General features: G+C 41.1%; 1 protein-coding gene across 1 annotated transcript; it reads right to left on the reverse strand.

The window, feature by feature from the left end:
- Positions 1–395: 395 nt before the first annotated feature.
- Positions 396–20286, reverse strand: LOC120049406. Its single transcript, XM_038995677.1, has 17 exons — positions 20091–20286; positions 19636–19767; positions 19405–19548; positions 19111–19246; positions 18685–18835; positions 18460–18596; positions 18209–18320; positions 13934–13997; positions 13558–13764; positions 13289–13434; positions 7215–7333; positions 2940–3064; positions 2676–2773; positions 2243–2379; positions 1902–2026; positions 1096–1241; positions 396–965 (listed from the first exon to the last, which is right to left on the reverse strand). Exons 4-17 carry the CDS (start codon positions 19211–19213, stop codon positions 827–829), a joined length of 1809 nt encoding a protein of 602 aa, XP_038851605.1. The 5' UTR covers positions 19214–19246; positions 19405–19548; positions 19636–19767; positions 20091–20286; the 3' UTR covers positions 396–826.
- Positions 20287–20478: the final 192 nt, after the last annotated feature.

The following is a 20478-nucleotide window of genomic DNA, read 5'->3' on the forward strand; positions in this document are numbered from 1 at the left end:
TTCATTCATAATCCAAATCGATATTCATAATCCAGCTGTAACAAACTTACTTTTTCAGATGCTTGTCAATCGCCTTTCGCTCATAGATTGTTCCATATTTGGTTATCACTGGATCAACAAAAATCTTGTTGGTAAGTGGACAAATCAGATACTGAGGAATAAAGTTCTCAGTCAACTCTTCACCCAGCAAATTCTGTAAATTAAGAAAGGAATGATTATCTAACCCTCAATAAACTGTGACAAAACTGCTTGCTGTTCAAACAAATATAGAATTTGAAAAGCCTGCCCCATAAACCTGATTAAATGGCAACTGATTTGATAAATGCTAAATTACTCAAATGTACATAAATGCAGCATAAAATTAAATAAAACACTGCCATTTAATTTACCCACACTTTTAATCAAATTTATTCCACTTTTATAATTCATGGCCGAATTCTCTGGACGCCTCTTCTTATAATTTGAAGTCCATATGCACCAATGTGTCAATCAAATACCACACTGGCCACTTCTACCCTAATACATTCTTGAGGCTTAATTGCCATTTTTTCCCCTCAAATGTTGGCAAATTTTATTATGCGGTTGATATTAAACATAACATATCATATGAAAAAAATATATAGCTTTTAAAAAATAAGTAACTTGTGGACTGTGTAGTCTAGCGGTTAGCGCCGCAGACCCCGGCACACACATACCAGTCGCCATGGGTTCGAAACTGACCCAGCACCCTTCTGACTCACACCTCTCTCATTAATTTTCTAACTTTTCACTAATGTCCTACCTGTTCAATACAAAAACAATAAAATGCATAAGGAGTGGGACTGCCCTACTCCTTTACAGAGACAAAAATATGTGCATTCACCTTCTCCATGTCATCCAATGATTTGCCTGCAACTTCTTCTGTGTTTTTCTTGGCCTCTTCTTCATACTTGTATCTGCTGGTCAGGTATTCCTCTGCCAAAATACTTTAAAAATAACATTTGATGAAAATAATATTAATCTAGGCATATCAATTCAAAATATTTTATTAACTATCACCTTTCTAATCTGTATTGTATTCATGAATCATATAAAAGAATTCAACAAATAGTCAACCTGTCCAGTGGATCTTGGGGTTCAGGAACGATGAGCACTCCATATACAGCATCCAAGATCTCTCTCATGGTTATGTGAGCGTTGTAGCTGCGGTCAAATATGTTGTGGCAGATACGACCCACACTGTTTATGTTGCAGTGGTACACCTTACATCACAAATAAGGATTTTTTCATGTTATGAATATGAAAGCATAAAATGTATATGATGTAGTTGCAAAATGATTACTTTCACACGCATAAACATTCCACTGCCTTAGAGAAGCTTACTTGTGACACAGAAGTTACTAGTCTTAATAGCCAATACCCTAAATCCCATCCTGAAGATAATACAATAATATGTCTAAATTGTTCAACTCTACTCCTTTAATCATTGACAATGTACTGGCCTAAGCCTGTACGCTTATTATGGACTCCCTCTAAGCACACACACTAAACTCTACCCACCCACCCACACTCACACATGCATACTGACACCACACACACACACGCGCTGCTGCTACAGTCTATTATCTATTATGTTGCCTCGTCACTTTACCCCTACTTATATGTACATAGCTACATCCATTACCTCGTACCCCTGAACATCCAACTCGATTCTTGTACTCCCTGTATATAGCCATGCTATTTTTACTCATTATTGTTATTCACTGTGAATTTATTCCTTGTGTCATGATTTAAAATGTTTTTCTTTATCTTTAACTCTGCAATGTTGGAAAAGGACCCGTAAGTAAGAATTTCCCTGTTAGTCTACACTTGTTATTTACAAAGCATACGACAAATACATTTTTAATTGTATAGAAGGATACAGGTGTGACAAAGCGCACAAGTGGAGGTTTGACGGGGTAGTCAGCCCCAAACTGACAGTACAGCTCAAAGACTCCATTCTCATACGGTGTTTCAGGGGGGCCTTGCATGAGAATCTTCCAAAATGCTGAAAAAGGATGGAATCAGAAACAAGGGTTGGCTGTTTGAGACAATATTATGCAAATGAATAAAAAATAATAAACCAGTCTTCTGGATGGGATATTACAGTTTGTAGAAGCAATATTAATTTCAAATTTCTCAAAGTAACATCTCACGAGACATCCCATGAAACATCAAACCATTGTTACAATCGCCAATTGGGTGAAACAAACTGAAGTCTTACTAAAGTCTGACTCTGAAGGCAAAACAGTGCAGAATGGGTGTGGGTCACAGTGCAGGCTCTTCAGCTCTTCCAGAAGGCGTTTGTCCTTCTCCAAAAAGCGTCTGCTCTTGGATTCCTGGATCTTCTTTTTCAATGCACTATTTTGTGACATATTAGTTTTATTTTAGAGATACCATGGCTAAATTAAAGCACCAACTTACCTAAATGTTTTTTTCTTGCACAATAACCTCAATGTCACTTGACATTAGTGTGGTTACTACACAATATTTGCCAGCAGGTTGTGAGTGATTTTGAAAAATTATATAAGGGACTTCATAGCTAAATTACCTGATTATGTGTTCATGTTTATATTACTCTATTCTCTGGCATAACATTTGCATTGAACCAAAAATAGTTTGGCATTACAAATTTCTCCTTGAGGAGCATAACTTACTTCTCTGTCCCAGTCACTTTATCGTTTAGTCCACTTGGCAGAGCAACCTCTGGTTTCTCATCATAGCCACGGTTAGCAAAGAGAGCAACTAGACCGATCTTTAAAAGGAATCAAAGAGCATTATTTATTACAATCAGTTGAATCAAATTTTGATCAGTGTTTAGGTCTTCCTTACCAATGCAATAAAATGACTCACTAATTGAATATACAGTAAGTCAGACATGGGAACATACATACTATTTTAACAACTGTGATAGATCATACCTCACTCATAATTAAGGATGGGTTGATTTTCTGCTTCGGCTTCCTCATCTCCAAAGACAGAACGGTTTCCATTTCAAAGAGCTTCAGACCAGCTTTACTCGTCTTTGGTTTGAAACAACAACCTCCTACAAGAAGACATGGATAGAGCGTATTCAGTACACTATTCTTATTCTTACACCGGACACGAATATAAAAATAGAGGCACACAATAACCACCTCAGAGTGATTGATATTAGTGAGTTATACACTGAACAGAAATATAAACACAACCTGTAAAGTGTTGGACTCATGTTTTATGTGCTGAAATAAAAACATCCCATAAATGTCCCATACGCACCAAAAACTTATTTCTCTCCAATTTTGTGCACATATTTGTTTACGTCCCTGTCAGTGAGCATTTCTCCTTTGCCATGATAATCCATCCACTTGACTGGTGTGGCATATCAAGAAGCTGATTAAACAGCATGATCATTACACAGGTGAACCTTGTGCTGGGGGACAATACAAGGCCACTTTAAAATGTGCAGTTTTGTCACACAATACAATGCCACAGATGTCTCGAGTTTTGAGGGAGTGTGCATTGGCATGCTGACTGCAGGAATGTCCACCAGAGCTGTTGCCAGATAATTTTATGTTAATTTCTCTGTCGTGTAAGCGAGTGGTTTACCGATGTCAAAGGTGTGAACAGAGTGCCTCATGGTGGCGGTGTGGTTATGGTATGGGCTGGCTAAGCTACGGACAACGGACACAATTGCATTTTATCGATGGCAATTTGAGACACCGATACTGAGGCCCAATGTCCTGCCAGTCCTCCGCCGCCATCACATCATGTTTCAGCAAGTGCTATTTTGTGTGTTTTTTCACGTTGTTTGTATTTTGTACATAATGTTTCTGCCACCGTCTCTTATGACTGAAAAGAGCTTCTGGATATCAGAACAGTGATTACTCATCTCGAACTGGACAAAGATTTTTTCTTTAACGAGTCAGACGCAAAGGATTTACTACAGATGCCCGACCAGGGTATTAAATCTGTTTTACCTCATTTCTACCAGTAAGTTACATGTGCAACAAGAAAAAAAAAAACTCTAGACCACCTTTACTCCACACAGAGACGTGTACAAATCTCCCTGTCACCCTCCATTTGGCAAATATGACCATAATTCTATCCTCCTGATTCCTGCTTACAAGCAAAACCTAAAAAAGGAAGTACCAGTGACTCACTCAATACGGAAGTGGTCAGATGACGCAGATGCTAAGCTACAGACTGGAATATGTTCCGGGACTCATCCGATGGCATTGAGGAGTATACCACATCAGTCACCGGCTTCATCAATAAGTGCATCGATGATGTTGTCCACACAGTGATTGTACGTACATACCCAAATCAGAAGCCATGGATTACAGGTAACATCCGCACTGAGCTAAAGGGTAGTAGAGCCGCTGCTTTCAAGAAGCGGGACTCTAACCCGGATATTTATAAGAAATCAAGCTATGCCTTCAGATGAACCATCAAACAGGCAAAAGGTAAATACAGGACTAAGATTGAATCCTACTACACTGGCTCAGATGCTCGTCGGATGTGGCAGGGTTTGCAAACTATTACGGACTACGAAGGTATGCCCAGCAGCGAGCTGCCCAGTGACACAAGCCTACCAGACGAGCTAAATTACTTCTATGCGCACTTCGAGGAAAGCAACACTGAAACATGCATGGGAGCACCAGCTGTTCCGGACGACTGTGTGATCACGCTCGCCGTAGCCGATATAAGACATTTAAACAGTTCAACATTCACAAGGCCGCAGACGGATTACCAGGACGTGTACTCCCAGGTGGTAAGAATAGGCAACAACACATCTGATCCTCAACACAGGGGCCCCTCAGGGGTTGAGCACGTTTGGGATGCTCTGGATCAATGTGTATGACAGCGTGTTACAGTTCCCGCAAATATCCACCAACTTCGCACAGCCATTGAAGAGGAGTGGGACAACATTCAACAGGCCACAATCAACAGTCTGATCAACTCTATGCGAAGGAGATGTGTCCGCCGCGTGAGGCAAATGGTGTTCACACCAGATACTGACTGGCTCTCTGATCCACGCCCCTACCTTTTTTTTTAGGGTATCTGTGACCAACAAATGCATATCTGTATTCCCAGCCATGTGAAATTCATAGATTAGGGCCTAATTTATTTATTGCAATTGACTGATTTCCTTATATGAACTGTAACTCAGTAAAACCTTTGAAATTGTTGCATGTTGCATGTATATATATTTTTCAGTATATATGGGACTAGTTAATTACTGAAAGAACAATGTTGGCTATATACAGTTGAAGTCAGAAGTTTACATACACCATAGCCAAATACATTTTAAACTCAGTTTTTCACAATTCCTGACATTTAATCCTAGTAAAAATTCCCTGTCTTAGGTCAGTTAGGATCACCACTTCATTTTAAGAATGTGAAATGTCAGAATAATAGTAGAAAGATTTATTTATTTCAGCTTTTATTTCTTTCATCACATTCCCAGTGGGTCAGAAGTACACTCAATTAGTATTTGGTAGCATTGCCTTTAAATTGTTTAACTTGGGTCAAACGTTTCGGGTCGCCTTCCACAAGCTTCTCACAATAAGTTGGGTGAATTTTGGCCCATTCCTCCTGACGAGTCAGGTTTGTCGGCCTCCTTGCACCCACACGCTTTTTCAGTTCTGCCCACAAATTTTCTATAGGGTTGAGGTCAGGGCTTTGTGATGGCCACTCCAATACCTTGACTTTGTTGTCCTTAAGCCATTTTGCAACAACTTTGGAAGTATGCTAGCGGTCATTGTCCATTTGGAAGATCCATTTGTGACCAAGCTTTAACTTCCTGACTGATGTCTTGAGATGTTGCTTCAATATATCCACATAATTTCCCCTCCTCGTGATGCCATCTATTATGGGAGGTACCAGTCCCTCCTGCAGCAAAGCACCCCCACAACATGATGCTGCCACCCCCGTGCTTCACGGTTGGGATGGTGTTCTTCGGCTTGCAAGCCTCCTCCTTTTCCTCCAAACATAATGATGGTCATTATGGCCAAACAGTTCTATTTTTGTTTCATCAGACAAGAGGACATTTCTCCAAAAAGTACGAACTTTGTCCCCTTGTGCAGTTGCAAACCGTAGTCTGGCTTTTTTATGGCGGTTTTGGAGCAGTGGCTTCTTCCTTGCTGAGCGGCCTTTCAGGTTATGTCGATATAGGACTCGTTTTCCTGTGGATATAGATACTTTTGTACCCGTTTCCTCCAGCATCTTCACAAGGTCTTTTGCTGTTGTTCTGGGATTGATTTGCACTTTTCGCACCAAAGTACGTTCATCTCTAGGAGACAGAACGCGTCTCCTTCCTGAGCGGTATGACGGCTGCGTGGTCCCATGGTGTTTATACTTGCGTACTATTGTTTGTACAGATGAACGTGGTACCTTCAGGCGTTTGGAAATTGCTCCCAAGGATGAACCAGACTTGTGGAGGTGTACCATTGTTTTCCCTGAGGTCTTGGCTTATATCTTTTGATTTTCCCATGATGTCAAGCAAAGAGGCACTGAGTTTGAAGGTAGGCCTTGAAATACATCTACAGGTACACCTCCAATTGACTCAAATTATGTCAATTTGCCTATCAGAAGCTTCTAAAGCCATGACATAATTTTCTGGAATTTTCCAAGCTGTTTAAAGGCACAGTCAACTTAGTGTATGTAAACTTCTGACCCACTGGAATTGTGATACAGTGAATTATAAGTGAAATAATCTGTCTGTAAACAATTGTTGGAAAAATTACTTGTGTCATGCATGAAGTAGATGTCCTAACCGACTCTACAAAACTATAGTTTGTTAACAAGACATTTGGGGAATGTTTGAAAAACGAGTTTTAAATGACTCCAACCTAAGTGTATGTAAATTTACAACTTCAACTGTATAACAGAATCACCTTAGAGCGCATTGCTGATTCATAACATAATCAACTTAGAGATCATACCTGTTGCATTGCTGATTCATAACATAATCACATTAGAGATCATACCTGTTGCATTGCTGATTCATAACATAATCACATTAGAGATCATACCTGTTGCATTGCTGATTCATAACATAATCACATTAGAGATCATACCTGTTGCATTGCTGATTCATAACATAATCACATTAGAGATCATACCTGTTGCATTGCTGATTCATAACATAATCACATTAGAGATCATACCTGTTGCATTGCTGATTCATAACATAATCACATTAGAGATCATACCTGTTGCATTGCTGATTCCACGCAGCACATTGTTCTCTACCTTTCCGACAATGATGGCATCAACAATAATGTTAGAGCTCATCAATTTGGTTGTAACAGCCACTGACTTTGTTGCTGATCTAAAACATAAAAATACATGCTGTGAAAATAAACTGCTGTGTTGGTGAATTAACTTAAATCTTCTGTAAAACTACAGAAATGTTCTGTGTAGCTACTGTTCATGTAACCTTCTACCACATAGAGTTATCATTAGAATACTATTGGAAGCATTAGTTATCCATTGCAGAAATGTAGGCCAGAGAGAAATGACTTTATGAGCAATTGGGACTTTGCCCACTATCGGCCTCTGCTGAAGAAAATTTGTATCACGCCTGACAAGGCCAATGAACACCGTGCCTCACCGGAAGCCCCGCCTTCCAGAGGCGATAAACGGATGAATTCCTTCAATTCAGTACCACTCTTCACCGAGCCCAAGACTGGGCGACGTGGGGTCGAACAAGTATTGCACCTCGTTTCCCTTTCAGTACGCTCCCTTTCAGTCTGTAAATTCAGTACAACACAGCTATGGGCAGGGGTGTATAGTACTTAAGTAAAAATACTTTAAAGTACTACTTAAGTAGTTTTTTGGGGTATCTGTACTTTACTTTACCATTTATATTTTTGACAGCTTTTACTTTTACTTCACTACATTCCTAAAGAAAATAGTGTACTTTTTACTCCATACATTTTCCCTGACAACCCAAAGTACTCTTTATATTTTGAATGCTTAGCAGAACAGGAAAATTGTGAATGCACTTATCAAGAGAACACGTGGTCATCTCTACTGCCTCTGGTCTGGTGGACTCATTAAACACAAATGCATCTTTTGTAAATAATGTCTGAGTGTTGGAGTGTGCCCCTAGCTATCCGTCAATTTTAAAAACAAGAAAATGGTGCTGTCTGCTTTACTTATAAGGAATTTGAAATGATTTATACTTTTACTTGTGATACTTAAGTGTATTTTAGCAATTATATTTACTTTTAATACTTAAGTATATTTAAAACAAAACACTTTTAGAATTTTACTCAAGTAGTATTTTACTGGGTGACTTTTACTTTTACTTGAGTAACTTTCTATTAAGGCATCTATACTTTTACTCAAGTATGACAATTGGGTACGTTTTCCACCACTGGCTAAGGGGACATGAAATCATGTCCCAAGCCGACCTCAGGGGACATCAAATTAAATGGCCCACAGCAAACCACCCAGAGTTTAAACCTGGCAGGAAAACCTGCGGTATCTGGGTATTGCACAATCTGCACGCTGCCTAATGACCCTGCCCTGTCCCAGGCGTAAGCAGACTGTGGGCTACACTGCGGGGCAGTGACATCTAAGCGATAAAACCTCACAAAAGTGTTTGGTGATGCCCAACTTGCTGTAGCACAAATATGGTCAGTGCTATCCGGGGTCCTTAGGACGTCCCTACCCTAAACCAAAACCCTGAGCAGGGCGGTCTTGTAGGAGAGGACCTCAGATCCAGACTCCATCGGTTCAAAGGGAGCATCACACGGCACATCCAAAACCAAAGTCAAATCCCAAGTGGGTGCAATATGTTTAGAAACTGTCCTGAGACAGCGCACACCTTTTAAAGCCGCTGGAGAATGATTGTCCCTGCTTGAAAAGCCCCAGTAGGAACATTAAAATATCCACCAGAGAGCTCTGAAAATGAACAATTCCTTTATTCCGTCACCAAAGCTCGAATGCCCGCCACTTATATCCATACAACCCTCTCGTGGAGGGTGCCCTTGTGGACTGTATAGTATCAGGACGACAGGTCTCTGCACAACGGGGGTTGCAACAGGTTCCCGCTTAAAAGGTGAATGATCTCCACGAACCCAAGGTAATTTGGGCCAACAAGTATCAACGACAATCTCTCCAGATGCACCCTCTGCATCAAGCAAAGAGCATTTGAAATGCACTGCATTGTGGAAAGAAAAACAAGTTTCGCTATGGGTACTGAGGTGTCAACATTTGTTAATGATGGGCAGCTGGCAAGAAATGTCAGTGATTGTGAACATTATTGAGTTCCTTGTTTCATAAAGGCCACATTTTCCCGGGACCATAGTCTACTAAACATTGTCCCCATGTGTGCAACTTCTGTAAGCGCCTCTACTCTACTGTTCTATGCCAGTAAGTAAATGCCATAATAATGCATGCAAAGGCAAAAAAATAACTATTCTGGTACCTCAAAGCTCTCCAGGTCACCCCGCCCACTTTTTGTTCCGGCACCTCACGATTTACAAATTAAGCACTGAACACAGGTAGTCTAAACTCTAGCTAACCACCACCTACTACAATATCCACACAAGCCACAAGCCAGGCAGCCATATATCATGAGTTAGATTAGGAATATTAGGCTCTATTATGAATGTATTACTTAAGAGCATTGAAGATAAATCACAATCAATAAAAAACAAATTGAGCTAGCTAATTTAGCAGATGTTCATCAATCATCAACATCAATGTCTTTAGGATGCACTGTAACTAGCTTGCTTACAATTTGTGATGAGTGAGTGTGTTGCAGAAATAAATAGGCCTCCCAAAAAATGTAAATGTGCTACAGAGGCAGTTAGTATGTTACGAATGTCGATATATGAATTAAGAAAGGGGGGGGGGGGGGCTGTGATGGAAAATGTTATGTTGGTGCTTTTCTATTTGATACATTTCTGTGTTCTATGTTAGTGCCTTTCTATACATAACAATTTCTGTGTTTATGCAAGTGACTGATTGAACGAATCCTCACTATCAATGTCTGCAATTTGGCAGTATGCCCAGACCCTTGTTTTTGAGAACGAAAAGATATCTCTGTTTCAAGGTCTCAGTTTAGAGAGAAGAAACCTCGTGAGGTATTGGCCTGTCACATGCATGACCCAGTATTGGTCGATCACATTAATGAAGCAAACGTTAATAATTAATTTATTATTAATTTATTGCAAGATAAATCATGCAAATATAACCTGTCTGCAGTATATAAGAGAACAAATGGGACTTCCCCATTGGAGCTCCTGACAGACGTTCACTATGGTTCATTAAGTTTGTTGGAACCTCTCCAGAGCACTGACAATAAACGATGATTAATTTAAGATTGACTTCCGAGTGTCCCTGTGTAAGAATTTCCACAACAGGGCTTTTTTCATTTTGAGCATCTGCCCCCTGAAAGGTCTGTGCACGGCCCTGCCATGGGTGGGCATGGCTATCATAGAAGCCATCATCCCAAATAGGTGCAGGCACTGGCGAAAACACACTATGTGATCTAGCCGGAATTGGGCCAAGCAGCAAAGCGGGAAATCCCTCTGCGGGGATAAGAATGCTCGACTCTTGACTGAGTCTAACTTGTGACCCAGAATTGGGATGCGATGAGATGGATTCAAACAGCTCTTCTCTTGATTCACTATGAAACCCAGAGACTGAACATGGGAAACCAGCATGGATGTATGTAACACCACCAGCCAATCGTCCAGGTAGTCCAATATCCTGAGTCCCAGTGCCAAACCCGCCTCCACAACTTTGGTGAAAGTGCAAGGCGAGAGGGAAAGCCTGAAAGGGAAGACCAGAAACTTGTAGGTTACAGCCTCTTAATTGAACCTCAGGAACTTCCTGTGAGAGGGATATATGACCACATGAAAGTACGTGTCCTTCAGGTCGATGGAGGTAAACCAATCGCCCTGGGTGCACTGACTGTAACAACCTGCTGTTCATGAGCATACTGAATTTGTTGACCCTGAAGTCCTTGTTTAGGGCACGCAGATCTAAAACGGGTCGGAAAGTCTCACCCCTTCTGGGAACCAGGAAATACCGGTTGTACCAGCAGTCCTGGGCCTCTGACATAGGAACCACTCTGACAAAAACGTGGGGGACGCGCAACAAATTGTAGCCTGTACCCCAACGTCATTGTTTGCATAATCCAGGGCGACACTGTGCATGCGAGCCATTAATCTCCCATAATGTGCCATCTGAAGGGACAGAACGCCACTTTGTGGACTGGAAGATGTTTTTTTTCATGCCTTTTTTCATTTCAACCATTCTCTACAACCGATTGTCTGACTATGGGGAAGGGACTATTTTTATTCAGCTCACATGTGGAGGACACAACAATGTGTTTAAGTGCTGATGTTTGAAGCCTGGTCCATTCTGGGTTCAGGGGTTTCGGTTACCATTGACGTACCCGGTTTGGCCATGCCACTTGGGGACACTGATGTCACGGCGAACATCTGGGGAGGAGGACCCCAGCCCATGCCACTTACCCTCTCATTGCGCTAGGTGCGTGCGGGCTGCGTGCCTTAAAAATAGACCCAGGGGAAAAAACATGATGGAGTTTATCATGCCCACCAGTCATAGGTAGGCTACCGGTGCCACATTACCTTGTAACCCAACTGGAAAATGGACCCCATCTGTGTTAACAGACAGGGCGATTCGCAATTTAATCTAATTCCCAGGAATGAAACACGCTGAGCAGGAGGCAGACACCTAATCTTGGAGTTCATATGAACCAGAGACTGTGTGTGGGATAATAGCATGATTGCCAATCGCCTACAGAATCCATAACCAGTATCACTAAGCACCACATAGGAACCAGTGGGCTACAGAATAAGCAATGAATCCCAGTAATAATCCACCTATTGGGGAGGGGTGCCTCCTTGTGGACAGACAGCACCTGGGGAGCATGTTGTGCCTCTGTGATACTGTATAGCACGCCAGAAACCGGCCCTTTTATGGGCACAGGAGCTCCAGCAGTGGTACCCCGGTTGGCCGTAGCCAAACACAGAGGCACTGTTGTCACAGTACGGTATGCTAGCCATGTGGCCTCCTAGTCTTGCTTAGCTAGTAGCTTTATCCCAGCGGGTTAGCACTAGCCAAGCCCGCTGCCAGCACCGAGCTCCGGTCTAGAGAATCTCTCTTTCAGAATAACCAAGCGACTGAACACTACATAGCAGGCTATGCAATGCTGTTGAGCTAGCCTGATCCCGTCCACATAAGACCGGATCATTGACCAAGTCTGAGAAGAGAGGTAAACAGTGATTGACCGAGATAGGCATAGGTGGCGCCAGAGCGCACAGCAACTGGGTAAAGCTAGAGCAGCATGCCTCAGCCCAGGCAGACAAGATATTTGATCCAACCCAAGCCCCAATTCACCCCCGGTTCTCGTAATTCAGACCCAGCTGAAGTATGGGCACATGTGACTGGAAGCAATAAGAATTCCACACGTTTGCCAAGGGAACCGGCATGCTCCATGGACTATGGGAAGTGCCAGCCGCGGACAAGCTACTGTTACTGACATCGACCCTTCGTCCCGCACACAAGCTGACCTGAGCGGGGGTAGCTAGAGCCCCGCACCGAGACATACCAGACAACAAAAATGTGAATATCTTTTAATTTATTTGGGCATGGTCTTTAACCCGAACCCGGCTTGTTAGACTTCGTCGTTTTGGTTGCGTTAGCCATCTTATTCAGCCATTTAGCCAGACTAAACAGGCAGAAGAATAACTAACCGTAGGAAACTCACAAAATCAGTTACCAAGCTTTAATTAACACACAATGTCCAGAAAAATGAGCACGCCCTCAAGTGGGACAGTTAAGTTGGACCAAAGCCTGAGACTTTGCGATCCCCATGTTTATTGTAAAAAGAAAATTGAAACTGTTTTTCTCAGCTCGAGGTGAAGAGCAGACGAATGGAAGGAATTAATCCGTTTCAGGTTTATCACCTGTGGAAGGCAGAGCTTCCGGTGAGGCACAGCGTTCATTAGCCTTGTCAGGTGTGATTATAATGTTATTCAATAAAGGGCGCTAGTGTGCAAATGGGAACATGTATTTTTGTGCTTAGAAGTATTGACTTCCAAACCCCAATGTAAATGGGTGCGTTCAAACTCCCTTAATACCCCTAACTCTACTTCTTTGAAATACTATATTGAAAGACTGTATACTTTGTCTGTGAACTGTTTCAAAATAGTGGTAGTACATAGACAACCACATTTTAGACCCTTTTCTGCATACTGCAAATGGAGCCCAAACAAAGTATTTAATAATTAAGTTTTACCGAAAATCATTCCCATCTGTGAGACATATGATGCGAAGTCTGCAGTCTGGAAATCGCTTCCCAACTTTTTCCAGCTCAGATATTCCAAAATCCAAGGCGTCATACAGCACAGTGCGTCCAGTTGCCTGTAGATTGTGTATGTGTTCCTGTAAGGGCCAACAATGGTTTTTCATTAATATTTGTTGATGCAAGCTCTGCCCAACCCCCAGTAGATTATTTTGAGAGTATTGTGAATTAAGAAATACATTTATTATCGTAAAACTATTTACCTTGAAAGTCTCCAGAGTCTCTGTAAATGTGTGGAGAGTTTTAACTGATGAGTCAAACTTCACCAAGCCAATGACATGATGAAAATCATAAGCCATGCTTCTAGTTGCAAAGTTATCAAAGAGCTGTTTAACAGCATCCAACCGCGTCATTTTGTCATCGGAATCATAGCATGTCTCATTCATGGAGGAGCTTGAATCCACTAGCACCTTAAGAAAGTTGGTTAGAAAAGTATTAATACAACAAAAAATAGTTTAAAATGTAATTATTACTGTACAGTTATATTAACCATTTGTTAGTTTCTAAGACCTTTGGCTGCTCCTGGTCTTTGCAAACATTGTACTTTGTACAATTATAATACAGTTGGTTATAAATTACCAATATCGCCTCTTTTGGAGTCCGGCTGGTCATGAACGTCTGGTCACTTCTGACATCTCTCATTCTTAAGAAAAAGTAAAAACATTGAGGATTATGCAAACACAATGAGCAATGAGGGGACATTTGGCTGGCTGCCATTTGTAAACAGCAGTGGAGGCTCCTCAGAGGAGGAAGGGGAGGACCATCCACCTCAGTGAAATGTTAAAATAATAATAATTGTGAAACACTAAAAAAGTTATCCTTTTTAGATAAAACTACACTAAATATAAACTCAGCAAAAAATGAAACGTCCCCTTTTCAGGACCCTGTCTTTCAAAGATAATTAGTCAAAATCAAAATAACTTCACAGATCTTCATTGTAAACGGTTTAAACTCTTGTTTCCAATGCTTGTTCAATGAACTATAAACAATTAGTGAACATGCACCTGTGGAATGGTCGTTAAGACACTAACCACTTCCGGAGGACGTCCTCCAACCAATCGAAGCTTTTTCAGTATGAACTGACGTTGTCCATCCAATCATAGGATTAGGATCAGTGTGTTGTATTGGGGTTGTGCCGCAGAGCATTATGGGGGGGTTCTATGTGTTGAGAAGCTTGGTGAAATTATTGGATAGAGATTGAAGTGATAGTTGAGCATCTTTAGGATGCTATTCAATTTAAATTTGTTTCTTCAAATTACAGGAAACGGAGGAGGTAGATTCTAAATAGTTTTCCTTAGTTTTATAACTTTATTTTTGTGTCCAGTTAGTGCAATTTATTTCAATTTCCCTTGCTGACATCAGTAGCAAGTAGCAATAGCTAGCTAACTACCAGCTCGAGTGTGCACCTTTCGCTGCCAACACTACCGCAAATGTTGTTGACTTTTTGTTGAAGAACCCCTTTCATTCTCTGGGGTACACGGAAAAGGTGTGAATTAAGACAGAGGGTCGTCCTCTGCCTGAGATCAGTTTTGTGAAGGAGGATGAAAAGGTGATGCGTTCAATACAAATTGCTATCAAAAGTAAAGCTGGTTAACAGGGAGCCTTTCATCAAGCCTCCTGTATCAGGATAAAGGTAAGACCCAGATGCAGACTGTGTCAAGGTAACAATGTTTATTACAGCAACAGCGGCAAAGGTACAGGACAGCAGGCAGGCCCAGGGTCAGGTCAGGCAGAGGTCGGTAATCCAGAGGTGGGGCAAAGGTACAGGATGGCAGGCAGGCTCAGGGTCAGGCGGGCGTGCTCAGGGTCAGGACAGGCAAGGGTCAAAACCAGGAGGACGAGAAAAGAGAGACTGGGGAAAAGCAGGAGGTGATACAAAAAACGCTGGTTGACTTGACAAACAAGACGAACTGGCAACAGACAAACCGAGAACACAGGTATAAATATAATGGGGAAGATGGGCAACACCTGGTGGAGACAAGCACAAAGACAGGTGAAACAGATCAGGGGGTGACATCCTGTATTGCTGGCCTTGCCTGCTTTTTGTAAAGTCTGAGCTTTCGGCGAAAGAGGGGAACATTGACCTGAAGAACATCGATCGTTCAGCTAAACGGCAAAACAAAAGCAGGGAGCGTATAAATGCCCACATCAGGTTCAAGCTTCTGGGAAAAAGCTGCATCACTCATGACGAAGGTCTGCATATTCAAACTGAGCAACACAACGAGAAAGTAAGAAGAAACAGAAAAAAAGCTCCTTGTAGTTGCCCTTGTTAGCAGAACTTTCCCTCTCGTCGTGTCCTCTAAAAGCCAATTATTGCCCTAAAACGCAGTGGTGTGGATAAGCTGCTTGAGAACACGACGAGAGGGAAAGTTCTGCTAACAAGGGCAACTACAAGGAGCTTGCAGCAGTAATTGCACATTACGATGCTTTTCTTGCTGAACATATGGAACTTTCCACTGTTGAAGGTTGAGGTTGACGCAACCCATGTCGGGCACGCTCAAGTGGGCTTTCCACTTTCCTCTGGTATTTATTTAGCAAAGATGACAACACATAATCACTCCGGACAGACACAAGCAAAAACTCATGACATAAATGTTGCAGCGGCCTAGGCTACACCTCAACATTAGAAATCTGACATGCTGTATGGGATGAAAACGAGACCATTTTTCAGTCTGATCAACTGTAGGCTACTAATAAAAGCAAATGCATACAGCCTATGTGGCCTGTCCATCTGGTGAGGGTAAACTAATTGGTAACATTATGTATTCATAGTCCATTTGTGTGTCTGGAGAAAATGTGAATGTGTTAAAATTTGGTTTATATTCAAAATTGGGCTGAGTAGGCTGCCTATACGTTTTCAATCCAAAAGTATTAACTGGAATTAATCAATCAACATAATAGTGATGGCAGTTCTTTAAGGCCTACAGTTCCATAGGACTGCTTGATGCAAGCTCAGCCCTGTGAGTTATATTGTCTATCAGTTGTTGTCTCTGGGTTTGGGTAGAGGAAATCCCCCTCCTAATCTAGTCTAAATATAATTCATATGAACAAGTATAAGGTTGCTGCAGTTTGACAGGGTTTTCATCCCCCCCTCAGGGCCAGGAGTTGTTTTTAAACCATGTGACCTATTTAGAAAAACTGGTCCCATCATAGCCCTTATAAAACCTGATTAGGTTAACAGATAAGGAATAACTCCAGGCCCCAGGGGGTAAAAAGTGCCCCCCTACTCTGGGACCTATGGTGCCACCCGTCTGCTTGCAGTTGTCAGTTATAGTCAGGTATGTGGATGATCAGGGCTTTATTCAGGAACGTTTCTTGGGCTACTTTGATGTGTCAAGAGGGCGAGATGCGCAGTCTGTTTGACTTTGTGAATTTTGAGATATCTGAGTTTAACTTCATGGAGAAACTTGTTGTTCAAACCGACGATGGCGCAGCTGTAATGGATTGTATCTGCTATTTGTATTTCAGCTAAGTCCCCTCCTGTTCACTGATTTAAGAAGTGATGACCACTCCACTCCACTCCCATTGTCAACTCTCTCATGACATGAACTGAAGCCTCGTCTCATGTGCCCGCCCATCCACTGGCACATTGAATGTTTCCTCTCCAAGCACTGTGAGTACCCCTATCAATTTTCTCTCATTACTCTATGTAGAGTCAGTCACATACACAATCACATTATTACACATCAATGATTTTACTCCTTGCTTGAACTAACTCATTCTTAGCTCTTTTGTCTAACTGTGTAGTGTGATGTGTTATTGTTTTTGTCTTCCCAGTCAAATCCTGTCCTGCACTGAAGTCAAGCCTCTGAACACCTCAACTCATGCCTCATACCCTCATTCAATCACTGCTGTGATCCCTTCCCAAAACAGTGTAAGTAGCACTCTTTCCCCATAATATTGTACTATAAATGTCTTTATTAAATGCTTTAGGTTAAAATAATTACTCTTTTGAAGATTTTTGAAACACACTTTGATGTCTCCGTGCGTTCCGTGTCTATACCGTGGGTCTCCCATCCTACTCAATGTTTCAAGTCACCAGCCTCCACTGGTAAACAGTGAACCATTATTTAGGGTGTCCAATCAAAAATACATATTTTCACCATTGGGTAAAATATATTAATTTTGTAGATAATTCTCTAAGAAAATCAATGGTCCAAACCTCACGTCTCTTATCATAATTCCGTCAAAAGTTATTGGAGTTTTTTAAACGTCAACAGAGCACTGAGCATATACCAACCTTTTTCTGAAGTTCGACACTGATTTTGAAGTCGCAGATGGGGCTACCTTATCACGTGACCATGAGAAACCATGACCAACTCATGTCCGCAACATTCACGCCCCTTGGACTGGCCTCCTCCCCCACGCGCCAATGTATCTGGTGGGATATGAACCCAGGTCAACCGCGGGAGAAACCAACGTCTTAACCAATTTACTTTTTGGGCCAACACTGATTTTGAAGTCGCAGATGGGGCTACCGTATCATGAGCAACCATGACCGACTCATGTCCGCTATAATTGTAATACACCAGTAATTATGAGGCTTCTGGTGAAGTGGGCACTTCACTTCCTTTTAACCTCATATTCATTATCTCCAGCACCACACCATTGTCATGATATGTGAAAACAGTGATTTTATATGGAAAAAAAAATGGGAAAAAATGAAGTCAGTCATTTTCAAGAACTGATTTTCATGGTGACAGAGCTGGCAAAGCCCCTCTGCCTGTCTGGAAACGTGTGTGTTTTTGTAGGACCGTTTCTTCTTTTGACTACAGAATGTTAAAAAAAAAAATTCAATGTCATCTCAAACAGAATGCTAGAATAGTTCTCAATAGTTATTTTTAAGGTACTCACTGACTTGCCAACTCGTCCACATTCACAGGGATGAATTTCCCAGCTAAGCAATCGAAAACCTGGATCAGCTGAGGAGCCATTTTTTCTTTACTGATGTAAACACCAAGGTTATCTGTCAGGAAGAAGAAAAACAAAATCAAAACAAAGACATATTTATCCTGCAAACCCGGCGGATGGGTAAAGGGGCTTGAACGACTTTTGAATTCTATACAATGAAATATAGAATATTTGAAGACCCAGTAGTAGCCTACCTTCTCTCAAGAGAACGAGAAGTGGCCCCTCCACCCCTACAGCCCTCAACAGCAATGGTGGAGTCACCATCAGATGAGGGTATGCTTTCAACTGTTCATTCATGTTGACAAAAGTCTTCTCTAGATTTATCTGAAAGCTTTAATTTGATCAAATATATTTTATCAAATTACACCTCTAGAAATCCAAATGTTGTGAGGTAAATGCTATTGATGCAAATATATTACTTTTGACTAGTCACACGATCACACGAAATCCAAACAGGGAATGTTTTGATGAATGGAGGCAGACTGAGCAAAATCCTTTCAACATCAGAGGCTCTAGACATTGAAGTCTCTGTCAGGATCTCCACAGAGCAGTTTGGTATTTTTTCCCCATCTATAATTGGAAAACAGTGTACATTATTATGAAATTAAAAAAGATAACTCCAAATTAAATAACTTGTCAAAAGTTCCAAGTTAAGAATAATAACAAACCATAACATTTGAAAAATATATGACAGCACTTAATCACGGGATACTGTAGCTATAGTTATTGCATGACATGCAATGCATTTTGACACTGTTTACTATCCAAATTGTGTCATGTTTTTGCTACTGCAAATACATCGTCTACTGTCCTGTGCAAGATTGATGCTTGCAGCTATATTTTACCTTGAATTTTCTGCAGAACATACTGTTTTTCAAAGACCTCCGGTACACCAGGTAAACGAACTGGGTCACAGAAGCGTTCACCTGGTTGAGAGGTCAAAACCATTGGTGCATAGATCTCATATTGTGAACTCTCTCCCTGGGGAAGACAGAGAAGTCAAATCATAAATCATTTTCATAAGTGTGATGCCTCTAAACTAAAGTCAAGGTATTTTTCATGCAAAACAAATCAAGTTAGTGTCTACATATTAATTCAACACGTTTTAATCTTTGGCATCTGTAAACATTCAGACATACTTCAGCTTCAGATATCAGGTGAGCCCAGCAAACTGGTGCATTCTCAAAAACGTCAGGGTCTTCAATGATCTTTTCGCCTCTTTTTTTTATTCGACTTGGCAGCAGCTCTCTGAAGAGATTGTACAGTCCTTCAACAATGGCAATCTAAAAGGAATACAAATTCTCTTACGTCAAAACATTTGTGGAATTTAAGAATATTGTAGGCCTGCCTATGTTCACGTTTTGAATCACCTTCTGGGTCCCTGTTCCAATCTCATTTCTGCACAACAGCTGATACAGACTTTGGGCCAGAGGACTGCATCCACTGAGCTTTCGGATGTATGCAATCACTTTCTTGAAACCATCTCCAGAATGTTTCCCTTTCTGACAGAATTAGGGGAAAAAACATTTCATTTGAAGTACAAAGACCAATGACTCAACAAACAAAAAAACAACAGCACGCTTTGCCTGAGTTACTTGAATGCCGAAAGCAATGCTATTTGCTTGCCATTATTTAAGGTTAGTTAGTGGTTGCAGAAGCTAAGATGGTAAAATCACTCATGGCCAATAGACCATTCCCAATGCAACAGTATTTGCTAGTATTAGTAGCCTATAGTCACATAAATCTGATCAACACTGATGCATTGGACAGCAAGTAATGGATGGCATGACAGTATCACAGCAGTGTAAATAATATAATATCTCACAATGACATAAAGTGAAGAAAAGAAAACACTGAGTCCTTTCTGGGTTTGTTGCACTGATGGAACAACATCATTAAGGAAGATTGCTATTGTGTCTTGGGAGTGATCTTGATTGTTTTCGGGGAAAGACGATAAAGAAAAGTGCACTGTTGACTCCACGTTGATTCCACAGTCTTTCAATGTGTCTCCAACATGGCTTTCACCTCTGCAAAAAGATTGATATTGACTTAGCGATGGCTTTCATAGATAGTAATATTGTGTGAAAGATTTTTTTTAGATTAATACTAAGGTTGTAAAAAAAAAATGTGTTATTTAAAATACATTGTCTTTGATGTTACGAAATGTATTAATGTTATATAATTTAAATAACAAAAAATAATTAATGAACATA

The sequence above is a fragment of the Salvelinus namaycush genome, chromosome 1 (assembly GCF_016432855.1).
Source record: "Salvelinus namaycush isolate Seneca chromosome 1, SaNama_1.0, whole genome shotgun sequence".
Taxonomy (NCBI): domain Eukaryota; kingdom Metazoa; phylum Chordata; class Actinopteri; order Salmoniformes; family Salmonidae; genus Salvelinus; species Salvelinus namaycush.

What these genes read in the sequence shown, in the direction of transcription:
- LOC120049406 (XM_038995677.1), bottom strand. Translation starts at nt 19,213, where the DNA reads ATGGTTTTGACCTCTCAACCAGGTGAACGCTTCTGTGACCCAGTTCGT. An exon ending in GTGGACGAGTTGGCAAGTCA is followed by an intron (nt 13,998 to 18,208) that starts GTGAGTACCTTA and finishes CTTTTTCTTAAG; the next exon opens with AATGAGAGATGTCAGAAGTG. An exon ending in CCCCAAGATCCACTGGACAG is followed by an intron (nt 966 to 1,095) that starts GTTGACTATTTG and finishes TTATTTTTAAAG; the next exon opens with TATTTTGGCAGAGGAATACC.